This window comes from Azolla caroliniana, unplaced genomic scaffold (assembly GCF_043228905.1).
Source record: "Azolla caroliniana isolate FFs.n. ecotype wild unplaced genomic scaffold, voAzoCaro1.0.p SCAF_5, whole genome shotgun sequence".
Taxonomy (NCBI): Eukaryota; Viridiplantae; Streptophyta; class Polypodiopsida; order Salviniales; family Salviniaceae; genus Azolla; species Azolla caroliniana.
In genome coordinates this window covers 8871363-8882747 of record NW_028230440.1, presented here as the reverse complement: position 1 = coordinate 8882747, position 11385 = coordinate 8871363, and the positions used below count along the sequence as shown (strand labels likewise).

Below are 11385 nucleotides of genomic sequence, written 5' to 3'. Positions count from 1 at the left end.
AGCCAACTAAAGTGAGATGTTCTATTTAGAGCTATTCAAAGTGAAATGGATCCAATGTCCTAAGGACAACCGAGGCTAACCAACCAAGAGCAAAAAGTAGGCCGACAATAGAAAACACAAGATAGTTTGTGTTGTATTATCGAGCAATGCTAAATAAGCATCAGAGTCAGGGATTGAGGACAGAACAAATTGAACTAACTATTGTCTAATGGAGAATATAAAATACAGGTTTGTGCTGGATGTGCTCTTTTTAATGAGCCGTTCTCTCGTCCATCCATAGATGTTCGTGTGATCTTGGCCAATAGACAACACATTAGCTATGAATGGGTTCATGAGAGCAAGAAAAGGCTTAGCCTTTAAGTAAGGGCTGCCTTGACAACCCTCAATTGTATTAGTGTCAAGTTTCAACATGTCCAATCCATGGATGGATCAGAATCTGAAACTGTTTTTCATCCGAGACCAGGAGCTAAGAACCAGGGAAAATGGAGACGATGAAGAAGAAGATGATGAAGAAGATGAAGAAGAAGAAGAAGAAGAAGAAGAAGACATAAGGAAGAAATTGAAGAAGAAGACGACGACGAAGAGGGCCATGACCTAAGACGATGGATCTACACCCCTGGATTTTCAAGTATCCATGGTACTTCTGCCTTCTGTGGCGGATTTGACACGTATCTTACAGATTTGTAGAAGAGAGAAGAGACCCCTCTATGTCCAACCACTACATTTTTACATGATCAAGAATGGACTTGAAGGCCACATATCACTAGGTAACTATCTAATCCCTTTGTTGGCTTCATTTGGCCTCACTGATTCTGCTCAGAAGCTCTTCGACAGGCTAGCCTTTCGCAACCATTGGTCATGGAATTCTCTCATCACTTTGTATGCAAAGTCGGAGAATCTTCAATGTGCCATCTCATTATATCGAAAAATGCAAGATGATGGTTGTGTGAATACATCTAAACATACATTTGTAGCCTTGCTTCAGGCAAGCATGAAGCATCGAGATTTTAAAACAGGTATTCACCTTCATTCTGATCTTGTGAGAATGGGCATACCTGAAAATGACCCCTTTATTGGCACTGTTCTGCTTGATATGTATGTCAAATGTGGCCAATTGGATAAAGCAAGAGAGATTTTCTTCAAGATTCAAACCCAAGATGTAGTTTCTTGGAATGCATTGATCTCAGGATATGCTGAATGTGGTCATGGAGATGAAGCTCTCCATTTTTTTGAACGTATGCTATTTGAGGGCATCTCCCCTGATGCCATCACATATGTTTGTAGCTTAAAATCTTGTGGTATTGTTGGAGATATGGATAAGGCGATTGAAATACATGCAGAGATTGTAAGAAAAGGTTGGATAGAAAGTAATCTCGTAATAGGGAATGCCTTGATTGATATATATGCAAGAAATGGATTGATTTTCAAAGCAGAAGAAGTTTTTCATGAGATTCCACTTCGGGATGTAGTCTCATGGACCTCATTAATGGCCGGTTATGTTGAATGTGGATATGCAATCAAAGCACTCTGTTGCTTAGAAAACATGCAACTTGAAGGTATCTTTCCTAATACCATCACATTTGTTTGGAGTTTAAAAGCATGTGGCATCATTCAATCAATAGAAAAAGGTTCGGATATACATGTTGAGATTGACAACAAGGGTTTGCTGAAAAGAAATATTTTTCTTAGGAGTACCTTGATTGATATGTATGCCAAATTTGGTTTACTCACAAAAGCTCAAGAAGTGTTTGATGAGTTTCCGATCCAGAATGTAGTGTTGTGGACATCATTAATTGCTGGGTATGCGGAACATGAGTGTGGTGCAGAAGCTCTCCATTGGTTTACAAAGATGCAATTTGAAGGCATTCCACCAAATGCCATAACATTCATCTGTAGCTTGAAAGCTTGTGGTAGCATAGCAGCCGCAAGTAAGGGAAGAGAAATTCATGCTGACATTGAAAGAAGAGGTTTAGAGAGAGATATTGTTATTGGTACCACGCTGGTTGACATGTATGCACGTTGCGGATGCCTTGATGTAGCATTGAACATGTTTGACAAGCTTTCAATGCGTGATTATGTGTCATGGAATGCATTGATCACAGGATATGCCCAGCTAGGAAGACATGCGAATGTATTTAGTTTGTTTAACAAAATGGTCCATGAAGGTGTGGACCCTGATGTAGTGACTTTTTTAGTCGTTCTAGGTGTTTGTAGTCAGGCGGGTATGTTTGCAAAGGGTCAGATGTACTTTGAGGCAATGAGCAAGCACTATGGAATTATTCCGATTTCTAAGCACTACTATTGCATGATTGATCTACTTGTCCAGACAGACCAAATAGAGTATGCAATGACTATGATAAGTAATGTTGTATTCCATCGTGATCCAATCGTATGGTTTATTGCCTTGGGTGCTTGTAAAAAGTGGGGGAATGTGGTGCTTGGAAGAGAGATATTTGACTATATTACAAATCTGGATGAAAGAAATTACCACATTGTGTAACTTAATAACCAAACATTGTGTCCGAGAAAGTGAATAAATTTTAAAGTCATTAGAGTTGAGGCTAAGTTAGTCTGTGATTTGCTATTACAGTCAGAGTGAACATAGGCAAGCTGTATAGAAAGTAATGTAGCAATTGAAGCACTTATTGGCAATTGCTATTCACCTCATAAGCAGGCAGACTCAGATCACTCTCATGGAAGTGTGTTAACTAACTAACATAGGTAAGTTGCACGTGCTTCCATTTCCTGAAAACCCTTGATATGACTAAGTAGCTTCACTAAATATTTTAATACGTGAGAAGGGCTAATTTCCTCTGCAAATAGTAAAGGCATATTGCCATAATCAGGCTGATTTGACTAGCATCTTGCTATTGACACATATTGAATTATCAAGTGAGTGCCTAATGTTAAAAATGAGAACTAGAGCATCATATAGATCAAATTATAACCAATAAAAAAACAGAAAATACTAAATAAAGAATAAATAAGTTGAATATTAGAGATAAATAATATGAATCATGAAATATCTAAATCAGGATATGGTGATACTAGTTGGAGTGCTTAAGCAAAGTTCAAGAAAAACGTTGATTGCTTCCATACTGGTGGGAGCCTTTTAGAAAAGCACATCCAATAGATAGTCTTGAATCTAAGAAGACATAACTTTTTTGACTAGCGAGGTTATTTCATTGACATATACATTCTGCATGTTAAGGAGTGTATGTTTGTAATGTAAATTTGTCGATTATACCATTACGTCATTACAAAGCCAATGAAAGGGGGCAAAACTTGTTGGTTATACCTTATGTAATGGTAATGATGCCTTCATAAGCCTGATATGGACCATCTATTTTGGTTGCTTTGTAGAAGCCCAAATAGAATTTAAAATATCATTATAATTTACTACACTGCAAAGATATTTATAAGGGAATGCAACCTATTTCCTAGAGAAATATTTATATATATGCCTACTTTACAGACAAGTCAAAATATGCTATAAGATTGGGTTACAAGAACATATTCTTTTGTTTCGGTGATTGTCTTTAACCTCTTATTGGAACAAAAAAAAAAGAAGTAACTTTCACCTTCTTGCTATCCCTCGTAGTTTGTGTTTGTTGTGTTGATCATGGTGGCAACTTCAAGGTCACCTTCAGTATAAGCCTCATTGCCTTTGCTCAAGTAAGGCATTAACAAATCTCGTATATATATGATTCAAGCTCAGTCGTGCCAAGCTTCGAAATTGAGAGAGTTTGACCCATTATATATATCTATCCATCTTATTGGCAGTGGTTTCTTCTTGGACGAATGGACAGCCAAATGCGAGATTTGTTCACGAAAACAAGGATAAAAGGCAGCTATTCGTATGCAAAAGGAATAATAAAAACTGAAATTACGCCGTTGCCGGGGATCGAACCCGGGTCACCCGCGTGACAGGCGGGAATACTCACCACTATACTACAACGACATATCAATAGAAACTTGACATACAGAATTTATTTATCATGTAATCATCCTTCTCTTAATAGCAAACAATTCGTTGTTACCTTATTTTATTGTAAGCTAGTGCTCTAACCTCTATAGCCTCATGAAAAGGCTTCGACACAAGTTTTTTCTTTGCCCTAATGCTCCCTTTAGTTCTAAGTTCGTTCATGGTCTATAAGACAACAAGGAAATGGATGAAACGAGCAAACTAAGATATGTGATTTTTCCTAATGTTCTCATGTCCTAAATATTATCATCTCCCCAATGGGCATGAACTTATATTGCACATTCACTTCAATATTCTCCTTGAATATTGTGAGCTTATATGGGTACTTGGTGTCTTATTGTTGATGTAAGATCCTAATAAGGTCATTTTGTACAAGTAGTTATAGTTTTCTGTGCAGTTAACCATCCCATTAGGAGAGGGGGTTTGCCGCAAGAATACATGGCCAATTAAAATTCGAAAGGAGAAAATTGTATAGCTCATTCACACATGATATTGATAAATTCCATGAACATGGCGTAAGTATCGATAGGCTTGCAAGTAGAAATAATATTCTCAAAGCTTGAGAGAAGAAATATGATTCTTATAGCTTGAGAGCAAAAGGAGAATAGGAAGGGTGAGCTTTTTGGAAAAAAAAGAAAGAATATGAAGGGTGAGTACTAAATGAAAGGGGCATTCTTTCATAGATTGTTAAATGTGATGGAAAATCAAAATCAAAACCTATCAGTGCATAAAACAAAATCAAAGTATAGTAGAAGCCAATAGAAGAAAGAAATCAATTATATGCCTCGCCAACAAAATTAAAATACCAAACATCAGCTTAGACTTTCTAAAGTGCAATAAAGAATATATGCAAAGGCCAAATCTATATAACCTAAGATCACGATGTGCTCGAAAATATCACATACACTCTATCCTCGATATATTATTACCGCCTAGAACTCATATAGGGACTAGGATTTCTAGCGATGTCCTTAATTTCTTCATTGGATTGCAATGAGATCTATTTCCCCTTCTTCATTATCCATCACCTAAAATAAAATTGAAAATAATGATTATATGGTTCCATTCAATGCCTAAATATTATATTGAAGTTGGGAATTTTGCAAAAGTAAACATTGTCTTTATGTTCATCTTGTCTCGTCTTCCATCTTTGTCCAAAATAAAAAAATCAAGTTATGTTCTTGCAAGTCCTAGTCTTTATGCATGGTTGAAGTAACTCATGGGGCCATGGACGAGTGAAGGAAAACTTGTGTAACGACATGAAGACATGAATTGGGATGTTCCATGAGATGTTTATAGACCCACTTGCCTTCGTAAGTTTTACCATCAAATAAATGTCAAACAAAAGTTTTCAACTTGAAAATTTGAGCACGTGGAATAGACCAATATGTATTCTAAAGTTGGGACTATAGAGTTTTTATATTCTTCCACACACTGTCCTTTGTTTTAGGTACCCATAACGTACGTGTATGAAAGAAAGCATGTTGACTACGTAATGGTAGACACTTGTCTATAAAAAGAACTTCACATAAAATTATTGATATGCTTAAAACTTCTCTAATTCGTCAACCCAATTATTTCCTTCTCAATGAAAATGATGGGGAAATATTTGTAAACAACGCAAAATTAAAAGTTCATATTCTCCAACACTCTTTTAGAATCACACCCAACTAATAGCATTTAATTTTTAATCAAATCCATTAACTTACAATTGCACAGAAAGTGTTGTCCAAATTGGATCTATGGGACCACATATCCTTGAGAATATACATCCATTGAAAACGTGGGCAACCATACCATGGGGCATTGTTTGCTTGAATGTTACTATCTTTCTTCTCCAATGTTTCTAGCATATGTCCCTTTCTAGACCTCCATAAATTATCATCAGCCATAAATGATTTAGGTCTTAAATATATTTACATTTTCAACTTAATTCCTTCATGGAGCAAATTTTTGAGACCTTTTCACATCAAGCATATAAAAATTGGCCGTGGGATATAAGATATAACTTTATAAATAATTAAGATCATCCACCAAAAATGTATAGATTAACCAACACCCAACCACAAGCTTGATGATTTCAGCAATTCTTAAAAATTCTCATTAGATTTAATACAATATTAGCACAATGTCGATGAGATTTAGATATGTAAGTGCAAATTATTATTCATCAATTCCAATGTTAAAGTTATCGAAGAGTTAAGATATTTAACATGGTTCATCAACAATTTGCCTAACTCAGCTTCATTTGCCAAAAGTTTGTGACTATGTCAATAAAGCGTGTTTTTTTTTACCAAAACAACACTACTTCGCATTAGTTAGCAAATAACACTTGGTAAAGCCAATAGCAAATTATTACTCTTCAATTCCAATGTTAAAGTTATCGAAGAGTTAAGATATGTAACTTGGTTCATCAACAATTTGCCTAATTCTGGGTTCACTTACCAAAAGTTTGTGACTATGTCAATAACGTGTGCTTTTTTTTTATTACCAAAAAAACACTACTTCGCATTAGTTAGCAAATAACACTTAGTTATTACCTATGATGATGAAAGAAGCACAAATAAAGCACTTCTTGAGAGTGGCCATAAGTATCTTGTATCGTTGATATCTTGAGTTGTGCCAATGGTTATCATCAAAGGTTGGAAAAGAATGACATGTCCATATAACTCTAATCATGGATGGTGACAAAACTTACAACCATGGTTGACATTCAAATTTGTCATTCTTTTTTTGGATATTGATAATTGATTGCTTGGACTAGCGACTTTTGATTGCTTTCTTTGCAGATACAAATCATAGGAAATGCACGAAAGCAAAGAATCATGTATTTACCATGCAAAAAAAAAAGAGCAAAACTTACCACACTCCACTTGAGTAGGAGTATTGACAAGGAAAGGAAGAGATCTTTATACAAATACGTGCTCTTTTCTCCGCTTAACATAAAGGCGACTTTTGTGCAATTATAGTCTACGACGTACAATTCTAACAATCCACAACATTCAATTTGTCAAGAGATTTGAATACATACATAGTGTCCACAAGTTTTTAAATCCCACAACCACAGGTGTGATACCATGAATACATACATAGTGTCACATGCTCCAGAGTATCTTTTTCCTCATGTATTTTCCATCACAACCTTTTGCAATTGAAATGAACATTTAACAAGAGAACCAAATCTACACGTTTGTGTGTACATTTAATAGTCAAATGAACAAAACAACGGTGAAATATACGTGATGGTTCAACATATCAACATGGGATCATTTTTAAAACACCATATTGAGTATTAAGACCAAATACTCCTAGCCCTAGCTAATTCTTGACTAGGGATATAATGGGATCCCTTTGTGCGCACCATATTGAGTGTTAAGACCAAATAGCCCTAGCTAATCATATGCCCCCCACATAAAAGCCCTAGAGGGAGAGCCACACCTTCATATTTTACTCCAAGCATTTTCCTAGTGTTGCGAGAGATGATCATAAGACAAAGTAGTAACGTTCAGTATCTCGTTCAGATAGAACACGTGAGAGTGATTACTACAGTAGGGCAACAAGAAAAAAGCCTTGACATCATTAAAACATTTACACCTGATTCATGTCACAATCGCTATAAAATTTAAATCAATTCATCTTTTTTTTGTTAATCAACAGAAACCGCATGTTCCTACACACTTGAAAGAGAGCACAGTATTTTTTAATCCATTCTACATGCCAACGAGTCACATCAAGCTGCAGAAAGGGATGTTTCTTCCCTATATCGTGTGGGATAACAGACATTATTATTCACTCACCATCAGAACTAAATTTTACGCCCTCCTTAAGGAGGGCTAATTAAACAAGTGGGAAATACAAGAGAGATATTGAATATCTACCAAAAAGGTAACGAGAAACTAAATTGTATTTCTCTTTCAATTTCCATCTAAATGTGAACAATAATAATAATGATAAGAATAATAATCCACAATTAGAGGTCTCCCATCATCAATAATGCCCCAATTCAGTAGAGCACCCAAAAGGTGCTGGAAATAGCATTCTCACCAACCAAAATGTCTCTAAAAATAGCTCTTCAATTTTTACCAAAATACATTCTTAAAGTTACACATTAGAGGAAAGGGGTTATTCAAATTTATTCAAGCGGTTCCAATTTTGGACAGAACCAAATAGGGATATTAATGTTGTTATACCAAGTGTGGTCTCCATTGATAATGGAGGATATTATGCTACTTTGGCTTCTTTATCGGTTTGATAGAAGACCACATCACCCACATCACTAACATAGTGATCCTCAGATATACTCTTTACTAAGATCTTCCATAAATGGGTTGGGAAAGGTCCTGATTTCTCGGGCTCCCTGTAGTATTTTCCAAGCACGGGTTTGATTGCCTCGGTCTGCATAATGCAAAAAAACAACAGGAAAGGTCAATACGTAACGCAAGCTACAATCCAGTGTATCAAAATCCACATGTTTCCTATCTTGGTCACACTAATCTGAGCAATGCATCTGGACCATATCACTATTCAAAGAAGGATGAGGGGTGTAACTATTTTTTTGCTTGTTTGTCCAGTAAATTTTTGATGCGGGAACTTGCAGTATGCACATGGGTACCGATGTATACAGGGAGGGGTAAAGGCCACAAAAAAGAACAAACACTTACTGCTTCCACTAGATGATAATGAGGTATTTGAGGAAATAAATGGTGAACTACATGAGTTCCAATATCATGGTGTATTTTGTTGAACCAGCCATAATCTCTATCGATAGTAGAGAGACCTCCCCTCGTATAGCTCCATTCCTGAAAGAATCGTATCCAAATTCTGAGCCGAGTTACAAATCTTTAAACACATCGTATCTATTTATGCATGCATGATTATTGCAAAATTGAGTTGCCATTTAACACAGGCAAATCACATGTGAACATAAATTCATCATAGATAACATTACCTGACCCCTATACCATGGAACTTTCTCCTCATGGCCATGGTGGTGAAGGTACGTCACTATATCCAACCACATCACGAAAACCTGAGCACATACATGTGGCATTATACATCAGATTTGAGCATGAAATACAAACGCGACTAAAGAAAACAAAAATACTGACCCAGTAAGGAGCCACGTAGATTTTGGCAACCCACAGAGGGCCCATGACAATTGTGAGGACTCCCAGTATAGCCACCATGGCGAACCAGCAGGCTGTGGATGTCATGACATCTTTCCTTTCCCGTGGAGAAAACAGAGGGCTGTCAGGATCAAAATGAGATCCTTCCTTTCCAGGACTTCTACCCCACTATACAATCAAACATTTGGAAGATCATGCCAATTTCCCATGATGCTTAAATATTTAAAATAAATCAAAAAAGCATTCAATTATGTTCGAACATTACAAAACAAGAATCTGAATTTTTTTCAATAGTGGTAAATGAAAATTTCTACACAGTGGTAAATGATCCTAGTCACTGGTTTAGGCTCATACTAATGACAAACTTATATAGACTCTAAAACCACCTGAAGAATAAGGCATTCAAGAGAGGAATACCAGATAGAACGGATACACAAACATCAACAGGAGCGAGAACCTTGCCATCTTAGTTCGATCGCTGAGACTCCGATAGAGCTTCTCAGGAAGCTGATTATAAACATAGAATACGTACGGGGCCTCAGAGCACTTTCTTGATTATTTTAAATCAAGGATATAGATAGAAATTATAAATGATGCGCACTCACAGGATGCCATGACTCATCTCTCTCTACATGACCATGATTGGAGTGATGTGTTCTATGACTGATTCTCCTGCAAAGGTCAAAATTTCCAGTCAATTTAAGCCACGTTAATGGTATGTAGATTAAGCCACAACATTGACTATATATATGCCAACGTACCACCCATGGTAAGGCACAAGGATGAAGGAATGAGTCAGGTGGCCAATGACGTCGTTTAGCTTCTTGCTATTTGAGAAGCTTCCATGTCCACTACAAAGCAGGTAAAGATGTGGTACAAGGGTAAAAGGCAATCAAATTAGCATAGTTTAAAACAGAACGGATTGTTCATTAATGCTCACAGATCCAAAATAAAGAAAATGATGGATAAACGCAAGGAAGTACAGACGACGAATGCAAAGATGAATTTAGAGATTCAAACGGTGAACGTACAGATCCGACCAAAAAGAGGGGCGGATGGATGCGACTATACACAGAACGAACGTAAAGATTAAGGTGACAAATGAAAGTACAGTTCGGGACGATATATGCAAAGTATCAAAGGTCCTGCGAAAACGGCAGATAAGACCAAGAAGATGGAATATAAAGGAAGAAAAGGATGCATGCATAAGGTGGAAAAAATGGAGACTGTTAGAAGGTTCCAAAACGAGGTTGTGGTCTGTTAAAGAATGGGAGGAATGAATGGAAAGATCTTAAACAAGACAACCGTCGAGGATCCGAAGCAATGTGAGGGTGGACATATGCATGCACAGATCTAACAGCCGGAAACTGTAGAAGATGGGAAAAAGATGAACAGGGAAAAAAAAAATGGTGGGAGGCCTGCAAACATTTGAAATGAGAGAGAAAGAGAGAGACTGTAGAAGATCGGAGAGGAGGTGATGATAAAGCCATGAAAGCGAACAAACAAAGTCCCCGAGGGACGAAGCTGGGAGATGCATGATTTATGACGGAAGCTAAGAAACGTTAAGGAAGGAAACGGTGGGAAACGTTTCGCGAAGCAGCAGGAAGTGAGAAACGGACGAAGGAGAAAGAAAAGGAGAGAGAGATAGAGAGAGAGAGAGAGAGCTTACCAGTCATGGCCCAGGACGAAGAGAGCCCAGAACATGGTACCTTGCATGAACCAATAGAGAGGCCAAAAGAGCCAGGGATGCTTGTTGGCAAAGAAATGAGCAGACACAGTAAGAAGGGAGACGATGGAGACGTCAAGCAGGAAGTAAGCAATGGAACGGAGCGAGTCTTTCTTCCAGCATTTCTCGGGGATAGCAGCACGGATCTGGGACAAGGAGAGAGTAGGAAGGTCGTATGTGCTACCATTGCAGGCGCGGCGGAGGCGGTCTTCTTGAGCATGGAAAGAGGAGGAGGGTGGGGGAGGATGAAGGGGGGGGTGTGCCTCGTCGTCGCCATCTCCGCTTCCATGTCTGTGCGAGAGGAGGGAGGGAGGGGCCATGGAGATGGAAGATGGAAGATGGGAGATGGGAGATGGAGATGGAGATGGAGGAAGGAAGCTCTCGCTGAGAAGGAGGGAGAGAAAGGCAAGACTAGAGGAGGAATGGATGAGAGAGCTGTCGATCGATTAGGTTAGAACTGTTTATAAAGGATTTAGGTTAGTGTGGGTGTGGGTGTGTGGGGAAGGAGGAGGAAGGTGTGCGTGTGCAATGACAGTAGTAGAGACTGA

General features: G+C 37.8%; 2 protein-coding genes and 1 non-coding gene across 3 annotated transcripts; 1 reads left to right on the top strand and 2 right to left on the bottom strand.

Moving 5' to 3' along the window:
* Positions 1-634: 634 nt before the first annotated feature.
* Positions 635-2500, top strand: LOC147864069 (pentatricopeptide repeat-containing protein At1g15510, chloroplastic-like). Its single transcript, XM_087319339.1, has one exon. The coding sequence runs from the start codon at positions 635-637 to the stop codon at positions 2498-2500; it is 1866 nt and encodes a 621-aa protein (XP_087175465.1).
* A 1389-nt stretch (positions 2501-3889) lies between these two features.
* Positions 3890-3961, bottom strand: TRNAD-GUC (transfer RNA aspartic acid (anticodon GUC)). The gene has a single exon. It is a non-coding gene; the product is annotated as a tRNA-Asp (tRNA).
* A 3910-nt stretch (positions 3962-7871) lies between these two features.
* Positions 7872-11172, bottom strand: LOC147864067 (omega-3 fatty acid desaturase, endoplasmic reticulum-like). The gene is made up of 8 exons (XM_087320179.1): positions 10781-11172; positions 9873-9962; positions 9717-9783; positions 9529-9618; positions 9094-9279; positions 8934-9014; positions 8647-8784; positions 7872-8380 (listed from the first exon to the last, which is right to left on the bottom strand). The coding sequence occupies exons 1-8, from the start codon at positions 11155-11157 to the stop codon at positions 8207-8209; spliced, it is 1203 nt and encodes a 400-aa protein (XP_087176305.1). The 5' UTR covers positions 11158-11172; the 3' UTR covers positions 7872-8206.
* Positions 11173-11385: the final 213 nt, after the last annotated feature.